This window comes from Sciurus carolinensis, chromosome 14 (assembly GCF_902686445.1).
Source record: "Sciurus carolinensis chromosome 14, mSciCar1.2, whole genome shotgun sequence".
Classification (NCBI taxonomy): Eukaryota; Metazoa; Chordata; class Mammalia; order Rodentia; family Sciuridae; genus Sciurus; species Sciurus carolinensis.
In genome coordinates this window covers 7,007,234-7,024,927 of record NC_062226.1, presented here as the reverse complement: position 1 = coordinate 7,024,927, position 17,694 = coordinate 7,007,234, and the positions used below count along the sequence as shown (strand labels likewise).

General features: G+C 45.2%; 1 protein-coding gene and 1 non-coding gene across 12 annotated transcripts in view; one reads left to right on the top strand and one right to left on the bottom strand.

The window, feature by feature from the left end:
• Window positions 1–17,694, top strand: part of Odf2 (outer dense fiber of sperm tails 2) — a 37,951-nt gene that overhangs the window by 11,305 nt on the left and 8,952 nt on the right. For 10 of the 11 annotated variants that reach the window (XM_047524747.1, XM_047524745.1, XM_047524746.1 and 7 more), the window contains 10 exons: window positions 909–1,079; window positions 1,965–2,125; window positions 3,176–3,305; window positions 3,829–3,960; window positions 11,306–11,377; window positions 12,298–12,369; window positions 12,467–12,583; window positions 13,194–13,379; window positions 13,825–13,934; window positions 16,057–16,192. In XM_047524747.1, coding sequence (XP_047380703.1) covers window positions 909–1,079; window positions 1,965–2,125; window positions 3,176–3,305; window positions 3,829–3,960; window positions 11,306–11,377; window positions 12,298–12,369; window positions 12,467–12,583; window positions 13,194–13,379; window positions 13,825–13,934; window positions 16,057–16,192 — 1,287 coding nt within the window. The remainder of the gene's footprint in view (window positions 1–908; window positions 1,080–1,964; window positions 2,126–3,175; window positions 3,306–3,828; window positions 3,961–11,305; window positions 11,378–12,297; window positions 12,370–12,466; window positions 12,584–13,193; window positions 13,380–13,824; window positions 13,935–16,056; window positions 16,193–17,694) is intronic. The other variant, XM_047524744.1, reaches the window with a different exon arrangement.
• Trnae-cuc (transfer RNA glutamic acid (anticodon CUC)) lies at window positions 6,392–6,465 on the bottom strand. The gene has a single exon. It is a non-coding gene; the product is annotated as a tRNA-Glu (tRNA).

Genomic DNA, 17,694 nt, shown 5'->3' with positions numbered 1-17,694 from the left:
GAGCCCTTCTTTTTATTCCTGATGATCATCATTTCCTCCTGGAGGTTGGTACATAAGTTTTACCATCTCAGTGTAATTATACAAATAATGAGAAGTGATAATTACACAATGTATCCGATAAATTTATAGACTGAGAGAGTAAACTTCAATGTTAAAAACCCATGGAAAACCTGACCCCCAGATTACATCTTTCTTTCTAGAGTCTTAAAAAGCAAGTATCATACAGGCTTGCACTGGCTTTCCTGAGTTGTACATGTATTTTTTTAAAATACTTTTTATACTGATTTTTTTTTTTTCAGTAAATTCAGGGCCTCACAATTGCTAGGCAAGTGCTCTACCACTAAACTACATTCCCAATTCTTTTTTCAATTTTATTTTGTGACAAGATCTTGCCCAAACTGACTTCAAACTTGTGATCCTTAACCTTCTTAGTAGCTGGGGTTGCAGGTATGTGATACCATGCCTGGCTATATTATATTTTTTAAAGTATTTTTCAGATGTTACACCATATCTATTTCTTTTTTCTTTTCTTTCTTCCTTTTTGTTTTTTAAGACTGGGTCTATGTTGCCCAGTCTTAAAGCAGTCTTCCTGACCTAGCCTCCTGAGTAGCTGGGATTACAGCATGTGCCAACCTGAATTTCTTTGTTTTAAACTTAACATTCTAACTTAAGCTGTTTCTTTTGATGTTAGAAATTCTTTGAAAAGAACTTTTAGAAATGGGTAGCTAATGTTCCATGGAGAGAGTTTGGAGTGGTGGTCTTCCAAGGCAGGACCCTGGGTGTTGACTTTGAGCTGTTTTAGATCTTCCTGCTTCAGCAGTTGGCAAATCTCCAGTGAACAAACTGCTAGCTGGATCTGCTGCTGAGGTTTGGACTGGGAGCTCACGTGTCTCTCTTCTTGACACTAGACTCCACCTCATTGCCTGGAGATCACACCACCATCTTCAGAAAAGCTGGTCTCAGTGATGCGCTTAAGTGATCTCTCTACGGAAGATGACGACTCGGGTCACTGTAAAATGAACCACTATGATAAGAAGATTGACAGTCTAATGAACGCGGTTGGTTGTCTCAAGTCAGAGGTAAAGGGAGCTGAGGGACTGGGACAACTAGTGCCCCTAGGATTGTGGAGGCAGCCTAGGCTGGTTCCCAGTGGACTTGTCTACTCAGGCTGCCTCTTACTAGGTCTCTTGCCCTCAGCACCACTGTCCTGGATGTCACAAGGCCCCCACCTGGGGAGGAGCTTCATGGAACACTTAGCTTGCCTAATGGTTTACGTAGACAGCCTGATTTTCTCTTCACAGTAGTCACTGAAGCCAGTAGTATTAGTGTCCCCACTATAAAGATGAAGTGACTGAAACACTGAAGGCTTGGCTTTGTTTTATATGAAAGTTGAAAAAAAGAAAAGCCCCAGGGAGACAAAGGAAGTTTGCAGAGCTGTCCCTCAGGGAGGGATATAGAATGTAACTGGAAATAGAACCCTGAATATCCAAGGTCCCCAGCCAGGAAGTTGGTGGGGCTGATATTAAAAGCCAGGTCCTGGCTGCTAACTTGCCCTGTGTCTCTAAGTCTTCCACTTTGTGCTCATGGTCCAGTGACCTTCCTGGAGAACCTAGGGCTGGCCACTTGGCAACAGGCTTCCTGCCCCGATAGCCTATTATGCAGGGACCTTTTTGTTGCATCTGTCCTCTGCAGTATGTCAACTGAACCACTGTTGCAACCTAGCTCCACCCACAACCAACAGATCACTCAGGCTGTCTGCACTGTTTCCTTATCCATAAGACGAGAGGAATAGCACCTCCTGGGAGTTTGTGGTGACTCACTGAGACTGCTCCCTAAGGCCTATGAGAACCCCCACATGGCATCCATGTGCTCTCAATTAGAGGGGCATTTTGGTCCATGGCATTGGACCTGGCAATGTGATATTGAGGGAGACCCTCTCCTTAGTGGCCCCTGCCCATGTACAGGTCAAGATGCAGAAGGGTGAGCGCCAGATGGCCAAAAGGTTCCTGGAGGAACGGAAAGAAGAATTAGAAGAGGTGGCCCATGAACTGGCGGAGACGGAGCATGAGAACACAGTGCTTAGACACAACATTGAGCGCATCAAGGAGGAGAAGGACTTCACCATGTAAGGTGACACCCACTCTGCCCCATCCCAAGGGGGTGACTCCTTCCTGCTAGGTGTCCCAAGCCCTGAGAGTGAGAGGAACTCAGGGGAGGTGGTGGGCTTGGGTGCTGTGTCAGAGCCTGTTCAACAGTCACAGAACTGACCACTTGTGATTCATACTGTGAGGAAAAGGAGGGCCCAACAGAGAGGCTCTGTATTCAGGGAACTCCTCAAAAAAATGACATGGAAAGGGAATCCTACTAGGGGTTAAATGAGGTGGGTATGGAGGAAGAAAGGTAGATGATGGAAATATCTCACGGAAGAGGCCATGAGATGGAAAGCAGGCGAGAACTGGTAGGCAGAGGCCAAGGGGTGCCAGTGGGATGGCAGGGGCCCATTCTTAGTGACCACTTTAAGGCACTTGGGAGTACTTTGAAACAATTGGGAGCCGTGGAAAGGTTTTAAAAGCAGGGGAATGGTGTGACCAGGTTCTGTTCTGGTGTGTAGGGTGGATGGGAGGGCTCAAAGCAGATCCTGCCAGGCATACTGGCCACACCTGTCATCCCAGCAACTTGGGAGTCTGAGGCAGCAGGATCAAAAGTTCCAGGCTAATCTTAACAACTTGGTGAGATCCTATCTCAAAATAAACTACAAAGGGCTGGGGATGTGGCTCAGTGGTAGAGCACCCTTGGATCCAATCCCTAGTACTGAAAAAAAAAAAAAAAAAAAAAAAAAAAAAAAAAAAAAAAAAAAAGAAAAAACACAGATCTAAAGATGATGGTTAAGAGGCCATGGCAGCGTCAATTATGGTGGCTGTCTGAAACAGACATTATGCTACACAGGTAGCATAATGTCCCCTGGTGTTGGAGACTGTGTCTGATGCCCAGGGAGATATGACTTGTAGCCCTCATCCTTCTAGAAGGCCACTGGGGCCAGAAGGGCCACCTCTGCCCCATCCCCCATTGTTCCTTGGCAGGAGGGGAACCTCACAGGGCATTGTGAGGCGGGTCTCAGAGCTCCGAGCAGGCAGGTCCTGCAAGGGCTCACGAAACCCTGCCTTTCTGGCCCCAGGCTTCAGAAGAAACACCTCCAGCAGGAGAAGGAGTGCCTCATGTCCAAGCTGGTCGAGGCTGAAATGGATGGAGCTGCCGCCGCCAAGCAAGTCATGGCCCTGAAGGATACCATCGGGAAACTGAAGACAGTAGGTGGCCGGCAAAAGGACCTCAGCCCTGGGTCTGGGCCCAGTGGGTGGGGGCCAGACTGGGGTTGGGGCTTTACGCAGTCATCAGACTGACTTTATGACATCTCCAGGATGGGGGAGGGTACACTTAACTCCCCAACCCCCACCCCCCACTCTCACTTCCTGGGCCTTGACCCTGGAAGATGACCTCTGGTGGCCAGGGCCTCTGAGGAGATCTCATCATGGGCTACCTGGGATCACAGTAAATCAAGGCATGCTGTTGATTCCTGCAAGTATCAGCCACCAGGTGTCGTCATCCTCCCTTGTCTCCTCTGGGAAGCCCGCCCTCACCACACTTGCTTACACTGAGGTCTGCTACACCTCTTGCCTCTGCAGGCCTGCCTCATCCAGTAAGCCTGCCCTGGATCCCCTTTGGCCTGGAGTCTCTTGCCTGGGTTTCTTGTTGCCGGTACCTCTTGAGCCTCTCAAGACTCCTGCCACTTCCCTTTTCCTCCTGCACTGTGTAAGACGTGCTTTTTTCCAGGAGAAACAAATGACCTGCACGGACATCAACACCCTAACGAGGCAGAAGGAACTGCTCCTGCAGAAGCTGAGCACGTTCGAGGAGACCAACCGCACCCTCCGAGACCTGCTGAGGGAACAGCACTGCAAAGAGGTGAGCTCCTGGCCTCTGCTGCACCTTTAGCACCACCCACCTGACCTCTCTGAGAAGATATAACTATAAAGAGAAAATTCTACTGGCCAGGTCTGGTGGCACATGTCCATAAGTCCCAGCAACTCAGGAAGCTGAGGCAGGAGGATTGCAAGTTTAAGGCCAGCCTCAGCATCTTCCTGAAACCCTAAGTAACTTAGTGAGACCCTGTCTCAAAATAAAAAATAAAGTAAAATAAAGAGGGCTGGAAATATGACTGAGTAGTAAAATGCTTCTTGATTCAATTCCCAATACCAAAGGAAAAACAAAAAAAAGATATACAGGGCTGGGGTGTAGCTCAGTCGTAGAGTACTTGCCTTCCATGCTTAAGGTCCTAGGTTCATGCTTAAGGTCTTTTTTATTTTGCCTTGCTGGGGAGCCCAGCATGGCAAAATAAAAAAGAGGAAACATGGCACAGTGGCACACACCTGTAATCCCAAATCCTTGGGAAGCTGAGGCATGAGGATCACAAATTGGAGACCAGCCTGGGCAACTTAGTGATATCCTATCTCAAAATTTTAAAAGGTCAGGGGATGTTGCTCAGTGATAGAGGGCTTGGGCTAGCATGTGCCAGGGCTTGAGTTCAATCCCCAATTCCAAAAAAGAAAGATATTATCATTGACTGAGCTGACAGGACCTGGGAGAGAGCTAATGAAATTGTTTGAAGTTCTCAGTGCCACTGTGGCTGTTGTTGAAGCCAGGTCAGGAGCATAGGAAGGTTTGTGAAATTCAGGTTGATGCTGAGTTGGCTCATTCCAGGGGTCATGGGGCAGAGGAGAGATGCCAGACCTGCATTTTTTTGTAGATAGTAGTATAAATAATGACTGGTGGCCACAAATTGGGTGGTATCACTGTTTTCTTAAAAGATGCTCTCTGATGGGCTGGGGAATATAGCTCAGTTGGTAGAATGCTTGCCTCACAAGCACAGGGCCCTGGGTTTGATCCCCAGCACCACCAAAAAAAAAAAAAAAAAAAGATGTCCTCTGAAACTTTTTTCTCATGGGGTTGGGTTCTAGGAATCTAACCCAGGGTCTTGAGCATGCTAAGCAGGTGTTCTATCATTTTATAAATTGATGAATAAAAATTATATATATTTATAGTGTACAATGTGACATTTTGAAATAGGGATACATTGTGAAATGGCTAAATCAAGCTAATGAACATGTTACCTCACATAAGCATTTATTTGTGGTGAGAGCACTTACATCTAGTCTTAGCAATTTTCTTTCTTTTTTTTTTTTTTTTGCGGTACTGGGGATCAAACTCAGGGCCTTGTGCTTGGGAGGCAAGCACACTCTACCAGTTGAGCTATCTCCCCAGCCCTTAGTCTTAGCAATTTTCTAGCACACAACCCATTATTTCTAACTATAGTTACTATGTTGTGTAATAGAGCTCTTGAACTTATTCCACTTTACTGAATTTTGTATCTTTTGCACAACATCTCTCCCAGCCCCGATTCCAGCCTGTTGCCACCACCTTTCTTCTCTCTGCTTCTGTGAATTTGACTTTCTGAGATTCCATCTATAAGTGAGGTCATGTGGTATTTGTCTTTCTGTGTCTGGCTTATTTCATTTACTGTCCTCTGGGTTTATCCATGTTGTCACAAATGACAGGGTTTCCTTTATTTTTCCAAGGCTAATTAGTATTCCATCGTTTACACACTTACATTATCCATTGAACCATTGGTCGACATTTCGATTGATTCTGGATCTTGGCTGTTGTGAATATTTTAGCATATATTCTTTCTCTTTTTTTGCATGCTGGGGATTAAACCCAGGGCCTTGGGCATGCTAGACAAGCATAAATGGGAATAGCCTATAAAATGGGCAAAGCTCTTCCACTGATCTAACCCGATACCCAGCAAACATTCTGAAAAGACTGCTAGTTGTCTAAGTAGTTGTCTCCTGTTTGCCTCAAAGGGAAGGATGCCAAGGTTCTCAAAATGCCATTGCTAATGATTTGACACTTTTTTAGCTTGTTTTCTTTCTTCCTTCCTTTTTAATATAATCAGACTTTCTTTTTTCTTTTTCTTTTTCAAAATTAATATATAAAATAAGTAATATAAAGTGGTATACTGCCCTGTTTTCAAAATGAAACTTTGTCCACATGATCAGATTGCTTTTTTGTCTTCTTTTGTGAAAATCTTATCTCCTTCCTTCAGAGGGAATTTGATCTTGAATTTGATGGTTTTTACTCATATATGTATCCCCCAGGCAACATGTTATTTAAAACAATGCAAATGATATTGCATATGCATTCTTGTGGGTTTGTTTTGTTCATTCAACAATAATTTTATGAGATCACCATTTGTATCCTAAGTCCTAATGTTATGAGTTTTCAATGCTTTATTCAATTTTACAACTGTACCACAGTTTATTTATCCCTTCTGTTTTTTTTGCGGTGCTGGGGATTGAACCCAGGGCCTTGTGCTTGAGAGGTAAGCACTCTACCAACTGAGCTACATCCCCAGCTCTTATCCCTTCTTTTTTTTTTTTTTTTTTTTTTTTCTGGTTTGGACAGGGATGTGCATCCTTGCTGGTACATAATAGGTGTCTGGCACATGATAGGTGCTGCTGCATTTGTCTGGGACTGGTCCCTTTAGAAAACCTCTTCCTCCTTTTCTGTCTTCTTAACCTCTGTTTCCCTGGAGTCTGTCTCTAATTGAAGAAATGTCAATTAATTTAAATTTCCCCCCAGGAAAAGGTGCTCCCTGTTCTGTCCAGGCTCATGTTCTTGGTGCCTATCTGGCTTTCTGTACTACAGACTCCCCACTTCCAAAGCTCCACCCCATCTTGGGTTTACTAGGGAGTGCTCAGTGTGTCAGAGAGTTGCTCTGGAGTCCAAGTCAACTTTGGGGTTCAGCTCTGCCATTTCCAGCTATGTGACCTTGGCTAGCTTTCCTTCACTTCTTTCACTCTCAGTCTCCTCCTCTGAGGTGGTGATAATGAGTGGCTCTTAAAGTAGGGTGTTTTGGTGAGCTTGTGCACACAAGGTTGCAGGAGAGTTGGTGACTGTTCTAGTGTCCCACTGAATTGCTGGAAGGAAGGACGAGCAGCTTCAGGCTCTGGGTTCCTGGCCAAGGCTTTTGTCTGTGTTCTCTGTCTCCTCCTCTTCTTTGGTATTTTTTTAGTTGTTGATGAACCTTTTATTTTATTTATTTATATGTGGTGCTGAGGTAAGTGCTCTACCACTGAGCCACAACCTCAGCCCTCTGTCTCTTCTTTTTGCTGGAGAAACTCAGTGCTATCCTCTGCCTTCTAGATCTTCAGGAAATTGGAAACCAGGGAGCCCTTTTCTCTTGGATTGTGAAGGGGATCTGTGGGACTGAGGCAGAAAAGAGGCAAGCCCCCTTCAAGGGACACTTGGTTTAGGTGCCAGAGAAGAATAGAGACACGCACAAAGATCCATCCAGAGAAAAGATGGGCAAGGGTGAGAGTGAGTGATTGAGGGCAGAGGAAGTCCAATGGCTAATAGGCATATGAGAAGATGCTGAGACTTGCTGGTAATTAGAGAAAAGCAAATTAAAACAGGTTTGGTGTTGACAAATACCTTGGTTACATTCTGAGGCTGGTGCATGTGGGGAAGCCAGTATGCTTACAGCCTGCCAGTAAGTTGGTGCAGGCATTTTGAGGCGCATTTCAGCCACAAATCCCAGAACTTCTGACTCTGCCAACCTTGGAGAAGCACTTTGTATATGCCTAGTGATGTCCATTTCCACAGTATGGCTAAACCTAGGAGCAGCCGTATTGCCCATACTGTAAACAGAAGTTAAAAACGCAGCCAGGTGGAATGGCGCATACCTATAATCCCAGCAACTCAGGAGACTGAAGCAGGAGTATTACAGGTCTGAAGGCAGTCTTGGCATCTTAGTGAGATCCTATCTTCAAATAAGACAAAAAGGCTGGGAATGGGCCAGGCATAGTGGCACCTGCCTGTAATCCCAATATTTCAGGAAGCTGAAGCAGGAGGATTGCTAGTTTGTGGCTGGCTTGAGCAATGCTGTGAAACCTCATCTCAAAAAATAGGTAGGGAGCTGAGGATGTAGCCCCAGTGGTAGAGCACTTGCTAAGTGCACAGGAGGCACTGGGTTCAATTCCTGGTACCCACCCCCACAACCCTACACACACACAGAAAAAGAAGCAACAACAGAGACAGAGAAAAAAATTCAAGGACAGATGAAAGACAGAAAGCAGGTTATAATGGTTGCCTGGGGGGCTGGAGCTCAATGGTACAAGGTTTTTTTGTAGGGTGATAAAAACAGAACTAGATGAGGGTGATGTTAGTACAATATTTTGAATGTATTAAATGTCAGTGAATCGTGTAATTAAAAATGGTTCTGATTAAAATGGAAAGTTTTATGTTAAATATACTTTGCCAACATTTTAAAAAGTTAGTAATGTAATATACCAAAAGTTATTGAATTGCATACTTTATAAATAATTTGCATTTTCTGGCTTTGTGGAGGTTTTTTTTTTTTTTTTTTTTTTTTTTTTTTTGAGATATGCTCTCCAAGCCCCTTGGGGAGCCCTTGCCCTTTTTATTAGTTCTTTTTAGATATACATGACAGTAGAATGTTTTTTATTTTAAATTTTTTTGGGGCTGGGGAGATAGCTCAGCTGGTAGAGTGCTTGCCTTGCAAACACAAGGCTCTGGGTTCGATCCCCAGCACCGCAAAAAAAAAAAAAAAAAAAAAAAAAAATTTTTTTTTAGTTGTTGATTGACCTTTATTTATTTATTTATTTATATGCGGTGCTGTGAATCAAATCCAGTGCCTAACACTTACTAGGCAAGTGCTCTACGACTGAACTACAATCCCAGCCCCAGATGAGTGTATTTTGACATATTATGCATACATGGAGTATCACTTCCCCTTCTTGTGGTTGTCCATGATGTGGAATTACACTGATCATGTATTCAAGTATGAACATAGGAAAGTTATGCCCAATTCATTCTACTGTCTTTCTTATTCCTATCCCCTCTCCCTTCCCTTCATTCCCCTTTGTCTAATTCAATGAACTTCTATTCTTCCCTCCCCACTTATTGTGTGTTGGCATTCATATATCAGAGAGAACATTTGTCCTTTGTTTTGGGGGATTGTCTTATTTTGCTTAGCATGATAGTCTGCATTTCCATCCATTTACCAGCAAATGCCATAATTTTATTCTTCTTTATGGCTAATATTCCATTGTGTATATATACCACATTTTCTTTATCTGTTCATCAGTTGCAGAGCACCTACTTTGGTTCCATAGTTTAGCTATTGTGAATTGACCTGCTATAAACATTGATGTGCCCGTGTCACGATAGTATGCTGATTTTAAGACCTTTATATACTGAGGAGTGGGATAACTGCATCCATACTGCTTTCCATAGTGGTTGCTCCAGTTTGCAGTCCTACCAGCAATGTATGAGTGTACCTTTTTCCCCACATCCTGTTGAGGTATAATTAAAATATAAGTAAAACTGGGTATGATGGTACTTGCCTATAATCCCAACAACTTGGGAGCCTGATGAAGGAGAACCATGAGTTCAAAGCCAACCTCAGCATCTTAGCAAACCCTAAGCACTTAGTGAGACCCTTCTCTAAATAAAAACTTAAAAGGGCTGTGGGTGTGGCTTAGGGTTCAAATAAAAACTTAAAAGGGCTTAGGGTGTGGCCTCTGGGTTCAATTTCCAATACCAAAAAAAGAAAAGTAATATTTATATATGTTTCAGGTATTCAATGAGATGATTTGATGTAGATGTACTCTGTGAAATGATTACCACAATCAAGCTAATTAATGATCATCTTACATAATCACTTTGTGTGGTGAGAACACTTTAGTTCTCTTAGTAAATTTCAAGCATACAATACAGTATTATTAACTGTAGTCACCAGGTTGAATATTTTAAATGGATGAATAGAATGACCTCCATATTAATTAACTAATTAATTAATTAATTTGGGGTACTGGGAATTGAACCCAGGGTGCTTTTTTTTTTGGCAGTGCTGGGGATTAAACCCAGGGCCTTATGCTTATAAGGCAAGCACTCTACCAAACTAAGCTATATCCCCAGCCCCCACCCCCAGACCTTTTTGTTTTGTAAATTTGAGGCAGGGTCTCACTAAATTGTTTAGGATCTCACTAAGTTGCTGAGGCTAGCCTTGAATGTGATCCTCCTGCCTCAGCCCCCCAAATCACTGTAATTATAGAGGTGTGACACTGTGCCAGCAGCAAATTTATATCTCAATAAAGCTGTCTTTAAAAAAATCACTGGAGGCTGAGGCAGGAGGATCGTGATTTCAAAGCCAGCCTCAGCAACGTAGGGGAGACCCTAAGAAATTTAGTGAAACCATGTCTCTAAGTAAAATACAAGTCGGTAGAGTGCTTACCTTGCGTGCACAAGGCCCTGGGTTCGATACCCAGCACCGCAAAAAAAATTAAAAAATAATAAATAAAATAAATAAATAAATAAAATACAAAAAGGACTGGGAATGTAGTTCAGTGGTTAAGTACCCCTGGGTTCAATCCCCGGTACAAAAAAATCACATTGAGACCTGGCACAGTGTCAGAGTCCTGTAATCCCAGCTGCTTGAGAGGCTGAGACAGGAGGATAGCAAGTTCAAAGCCAGCCTCAGAAACTTAGCAAGGCCCTCAGCAATTTAGCGAGACCCTCTCTCAAAATAAAAAATAAAATTGGGTTAGGGATGTGACTCAGTTGTTTAATGCCCCTGGGTTCAATCCCTAGTACCAAAAACAAAACAAGCAAACCCTCCCCTCGCACCAAAAAAAAAAAAAAAAAAAAAATCACACTGCAGCCGGGTATGGTGGCAGACATCTTTAATCCCAGCAACACAGGAGGCTGGGGCAGAAGGATGGCAATTTCGAGGCGAACCTGGACAATTTAGCAAGACCCTGTCTCAAAATAAAAAAGGGGTAGAGATGTAGTTTAGGGGTAGAGCACCCGGGTTCAATCCCCAGTACTGGAGAGAAAAAAATCAAGTTGCAACACAAACACATACTGGTTTTGTGAAATTACATACTAGGGCCTCCCCACCTGCTAAAGAAAGATAATATTTCTCTAGCTGTGGCTAAATTTAAATGCACAGAAAAAGGACAGGAAGGGCCCTCATTGAACTACTTACAGAGGGTTAAGGTGTAGAGGGGGAAGCAGGGGAATTTGAACTTTATTGGCCTTTGCCATTTTAGAATGTATTCATCATTTTTTACTTCTAAATTTAGATATGTTTTTGGAGGAAAAGAATCGATAGGATGTAGGATCTGGGTTTGTCGTTTAATGATTTGACTTTCCCCTTGCCTCCCTGAAGGATTCCGAGCGACTAATGGAGCAACAAGGAGCACTACTGAAAAGGCTGGCAGAGGCGGACTCCGAGAAAGCGGTAACCACAGCGCCCCCTGCCGGCGTTAACGTGTTCAGGTGGCCAGAGGGCTGGGTCCCAAAGCGTGGAGCTGCTGGACCACAGGAAGCAGGACAGCGTTCCTGATCTGGCATTTCTCTGAGTGGCAGCTTCGTGACCTGTAAAATGGGTTGACATCCCCTGTCCTGCCTGCTCTGCTAGACTTGTCTAGTTGATGACTTGATAACTTAACCTACAAAGCCGGCACCAACATGAGGGGTGGTAGTAAGGATGATGGATTTATAAATCACTAGGTTCTGTTAGACCTGCATTTCCATTTTTGTGGTAGAGCACTTGCCTAGCATGTGTGAAGCCCTGAGTTCAATCCCCAGAACTGCCAAAAAAAAAAAAAAAAAAGCTAGATGCCTTAGGTGGCATAGCGGTACATGTCTGTAATCCAGCTATTTGGGAGGCTGAGGCAGGAGATAGCAAATATGAGGCCAATCTGAGCAATATAGCAAGTCCCTGTCTCAAAGAAACAAATGAAAAAATGAGTATGATGATGGACACTTGTAATCCTAGAGATTTGGTAGGCTGAGACCTTATCTCCAAATAAAAAATAAAAAGGGCTGGAAATGTAGTTGGGTAGAGTGTCCCCAAGTTCAATCCCCATTAACACTCCCCTCTCCCCCACAAATAAAAAGAGATGGGATGTAGCTCAGTGATAGAGCACTTGCCTAGCATGTGCAAGACCCTGGGTTCAAACCCCCTACAATGCAAAAAAACAAAACAAAACAAAAAAAACCCACCACAATTAACACATGTCAGGTGCTTTCCACTAGGGTCTCTTGTCAGTTGGGCCAGCCAGTCTAATATGGTGTCCAAACACTCACAAAGCTCTATCCTTCCTGGGCTGGGCCACTGACCATCCCAGGTGTGTCACAGTGTATATTTTCTCCCAGCGCCTGCTGTTAATGCTACAAGACAAGGACAAGGAGGTGGAAGAGCTCCTCCAGGAAATACAATGTGAGAAGGTACAGTCTCCAGCAGTTGCACCTCTTATGAGCCAGTGTAGCAAAATGGGTGCTGTAGCTGGATAGATCCTGACTTCATCACTTTGTTTCTCCAAAGGCTCAAGCAAAGACAGCATCTGAGCTTTCAAAGTCCATGGAGTCTATGCGTGGACATCTGCAGGCGCAGCTTCGGTGCAAAGAGGCTGAGAATAGTCGCCTATGCATGCAGATCAAGGTACCTACCAGCTGCCCCCAAGTGGCAAAGGAGGAGGCTGGGGCCTGGCTCAGGAGTTCCCACCCCAGAAGTATGCTCCAGAGGTTTAGGGGGCAGCTGCTGCCAAAGCACACATGCTTCAGAGAGAGTCTAGATAATGGCAAGAGTTGAGGATAAAGAGCTTTGGAAGGTCTTGAATGCTCTTTTCGAAGGTGACAATTTGGGGTGCCATGTCTCTGGACCTGTCACTTAGTCCCCTAGGTCCTCAGTTCACCACACTACCTACCTAAAGGAGGATAGTAGTCTCAACTGCTCTCAAAGATCATCTGAGGCGATAGTTCTGTTGAGTGACTGAGAGGCATATCTCGATGTGGCTGGGAGTTCAGAGAAGGCTTCCAAAGGATTGCCTTATCATCATGACCTGCTGGTTTGTCTTTCAGAAGGTGCCATAGGGATCTGGGGACCATGTCTTTGGTCCACATGAGGAGAGCCCGAAGTCCTCATACAGTTGATGATCCATCGTGGTTCCCTCATTTCCTCTTTCTGCTTGTGCCCTTTTCCCTACTCTCCTATTCTGCCTTGCCTCTCTCACCTCTTTCTTCCCTCCTTCCTCCTTGCTGCCCTCTCCCAGAATTTAGAGCGCAGTGGGAACCAGCACAAGGCGGAAGTGGAGGCCATTATGGAGCAGCTGAAGGAACTGAAGCAAAAGGGAGATCGAGACAAAGAGACCTTGAAGAAGGCCATCCGAGCCCAGAAGGAGCGAGCTGAGAAGAGCGAGGAGTACGCTGAGCAGCTGCATGTGCAACTTGCCGACAAGGTAGCAGGCTGGGGCTGGCCTCTTGCTTCCCCAGGAGGGCTGGATGGGGGGCAGATAGATGGAAGCAGATGGGTGATAAATGGAGGGATGATGGTCGTAGAAAAGGAATGAGCTGGAAAGGTGGATGACTGGGGAGTTGAGGGGACTCAAAGGGGAAAAGAAAGAGGTGGGCCTGTGGACAGAGGTGATGGAAGGTCTGTGGAACAATTCAGACTTGTCAACACTGTAGGTCGGAATGATGGCTCAGGATTTGCAACAGGATGCATGTGGTGCTGGGGGTCTGGGAACAGCATAGCCTACTGCCATCATTCTTGGTGCTTTATACAGAGGGAATAGAAGAGGTTCAGGTTGTCAGGGGGAGAGGGGTCAGGGGAGAGCCCAGCTCCACCTCCCTGCAGCCTGGTGTTGACCCCAGGCTGACATGTTCACTATCCTGTGTTCCCAGGATCTTTATGTTGCTGAAGCTTTATCCACTCTGGAATCATGGAGGAGCCGCTACAACCAGGTTGTGAAAGACAAGGGCGACCTTGAGCTGGAAATTATTGTCCTGAACGAGTACGTCTTTGTGTTAGGAGAGGAGACTGATTGAGGGACTTCAGGGTACAGGAGGAAGGAGTCCCAGGCACCCTGAAGTCAAGGCTCATAGGAATGCCATGATCTCTCTGGGTCGGGGGTTGATTGGACTGAGATGTGAGCAGCCCTGAGCAGGCAGTGGTTGGAGCTGATGCAGGCTCTGGCCCAGCCCTGGGCTCCCACCCCACTTGCAAACACTAACGGGGTGGGCTTGCTTCTCTGGTCCCAGAAGCCTGGGTCTGGTGCATACCTGCAGTATGGGACATGGGCACACTGATGTCCTTGTTCCTGTTTTTGGGGAATGGGGCAGCCGGTGGTCCCTGTATCCCCTTTGTTATCTGACTAGTGATAAGCAGCTGTCTGTCAGTGCCCACTGGTCAACAGATCTATGCTATGGCATGGGAGTAGGGACAAAAATGGCCTCAGGTTGTTGGTGACTGAACTTAACCTTTCTTGCGTGTGGTGAACTGTCAACAGTGAGCACTCAGCCATTCTCGGTGTCAGCTGTGGGCTATGACAGTAAGAAGACAAATGTACTCCTTGTCTGTGCTCCAGTGGAGATGGGCTGCAAAAGACAGAATCTCTGGGCTGAGGACGGGTCATAGGGAGTTTTGTTGAGCTTAGCTCAGCAAACACATGCTGATCACCTGCCATGTGCTGGCCTTAGTCCTAGTGCTGTCCTCAGAGTTCTCTATCGAGTGGGAGAAAAGAAATCATTAACGTAGAAGGATAGTTGTACAAATGAGAGGAGTTGAGGAAGAGAGGTCCTGAGATGGGGGCATTTCTTATGTGTGAGAAGGAGTTTGCCAGGTAAAATGAGATGTTTGCTTGAACCCAGCTAGTGCTCCACCAGTTTATGCTGAATATAGACTTTCAGTGAACAGTACTGAGATCACAACTAGGGATGAAGCTCAGGGCTGCAGCACTTGGCCGAGTGTGCACAAGGCCTTGGGTTTGATCCCCAGCATCAAAACAAAAAGCAAACAAAACCATACTGAAAACAAACAGAAAAAAACATACTGAGAGCACATGCAGGGTTAAGGTTTATGGTGGGTCTGTCAAGAGGCTAGCAAGCATCTGTGAGGCCTGGGGCTCCAATGTGTCTAGTCTGGTCCCAGACCTACTGAGAATGAGGGAAAAGGAACCAGGACAGGGGTCTGCTACCTCCTCTGGTGGTTTCTTTGTTGGCACTTTAGACCTCTTCCCATATATACTCATTGCCAACTGGGTGTTCATGCCCAAGAACAAGTCAGTTGAGGCCTTGCCCACAGCTTTGGAGAACAAAGTCCAGTGTGCCATGTGCCCCGCTGGTGAGAAATGCCTGGCCAATAATCTCTGGCCACCAGCTTGGGAGGTCAGGGAACAATTCCAGAGGAAGCTTTCATAACACCAAGACCCTATGGGCTGAGAGAGCAGGCAGGTACTTGGGGAGCTGGGAGGGACTGTGTCCCTGGTTCTTGGCTTTAGGGAGTGTCTTGGCTTCATGGAAAGATTAGAATGGACATATTCTTTCTGTTTCTCTCCTTTTTTTTTTTTTTTAACACTTCTGAGCTTTGGACCCAAGGATTCAAACATCCTAGGCGAGTGCTCTGCCCCAAGCTACACCCCTAGCCCTGGCCCCTGCACACCTTTTTTTTTTTTTTTTTTTTTTTGGTGGTGTGGGTTGTACCAGGGATTGAACTCAGGGGTACTGGACCACTGAGCTACAACCCCAGCCCTATTTTGTATTTTATTTAACTATAGGGTCTCACTGAGTTGCTTAGCACCTTGCTTTTGCTGAGGCTGGCTTTGAACTTGTGATCCTCCTGCCTCAGCCTTCTGAGCCTCTGGGTTTATAGGCTTTATAGCGCCACCGCACTTGACATTCCAAAGTCACTTAAGTCACTCCCACTCACTTATGTCATTACTTATGATTGAACTGTAGATTGCTTCTTTGAATAGGGCGTCATGGAAGACAAATCTTAGAGGATTTAACCAGGTAGCAACATGCCAAGGGACGAGACTTGGTCTGGGTAGGAACACTTGCTGCCGTTCCTCACAAAGACCGGGCCTCCTCAGAACCTGTGGAATTTATTCTGTCTGCTGTCACTTTGCAACCTTTCAGCCGGGTGACAGATCTTGTAAACCAGCAACAAACCTTGGAGGAGAAGATGCGGGAAGATCGGGACAGCCTGGTGGAGAGACTGCATCGGCAGACTGCCGAGTATTCCGCCTTCAAGTTGGAGAACGAGAGGCTGAAGGTCTGTTGGGAACTTCCAACCAAGCAGAGTGGAGAACCCCAAGGCCAACAGTGGGACAGGCCTGAGTGGGTACAGAGATGAGCCAGGGGTCTTCAGAGAGCCTTGAGGCAGCAGTACAGCTAAAGGGCCTGTTCTCCAGGTGTGGGCCTTGGGCCTACATCTGCACTCCACCTGTCACTAGCTGTAGGGCCTGGGTGAGACATTGCATTGCTTATTGCTGGAGTTGCCTGAACTGTGGGCAGTGAGGTCCTCATGGGAATGTGGTGATGCATGTGAAATGCTTTAGCCAGCACCCGTGAGATAGAACTAACCAACTTTGAGGTCAACCTTAGTTCTCTTGGGGGACTGCTGGGCCCCTTCACATGCATTCATTCTCACTTCAGCCTCCCAGTAATATAATGATGATCTTCACTTGGAACAAGACCAAACAAATTGGGTTGGGGGTGGAGGTCAGTGGTAGAGCACTTGCCTAGCATGTGTGAGGCCCTGGGTTCTACCTGCCGCACTTCAAAAACCAGAAACTGAGGTTTGGAGAAAGTCAAGTTTCTTGCAAGCATTTTGCCCTAGGAAGTTTGGGAGTAGGACTTGAATATGAATCTGACTTTGTGCCCCAGTTCTGGAGATACACCCTCCTGGCAGCCAGGCCAGAGGCACCTGAGCAGAGATGGACTCTACAGAGACAACTTTGATCTTGGTTTTTATTGATCTGTGCATTACTACCTAAGGGTTTGTTTTTTTGTTTTGTTTTTTGTATGCTTGTTTTTACTGATTTTGTTTTTCTTGTTAAGATTGATTTTAAGTAAATATGGAAAAGAATACACATCTTAGAATTTTCATGAAGTGAACCAGATATGGTGGCACATGCCCATAATCCCAGTGACTTGGGAAACTGAGACAGGTGGATCATAAATTCAAGCCCAGCCTGGGTAACTTAGCAAGACTGAAACCCTGTCTCAACATAAAATTTATAAAGGGGACTTGGGACCTAGCTTAATGGTAGAGCACCCCTGGGTTCAATCCCCAGCTCCCCAGCATCTTAAAAAAAAAAAAAAAAGTCAGGTATCAGTACCCTTGTGTGCTAATACATGCTTTTTTTTAATTCATATTAAAACTGCTGGAGATGTAGCTCAGTGGTAGAACACTTGCCTAACATGCTCAAGGCCCTGACTTTGATCTCCAGCACTGTAAAAACAAAAACAAAAACAAAACAAAGCCACTATAGAAATAAGATATTGAAAGTGAAACACACTGTTAACAGTAAATGTGTATTTTTCTAGTTTTTTTTTTCCCTGATAGTAACTTATATTCAAGTGAATATCCATCATCAGTCATCAGTTCATTACTCTGAACCTTGCTTGCTTGCCTTTTTTTTTTTTTTGTAGTGCTAAAGATTGAATCTAAAACCTTGTGCATGTTAGGGAACTGCTCTACCACTGAGCTCCTTGCTTTTCTTATATAACCTTATTTCGCAGACATCTTTTTAGATCCATTTTTTTAAACTT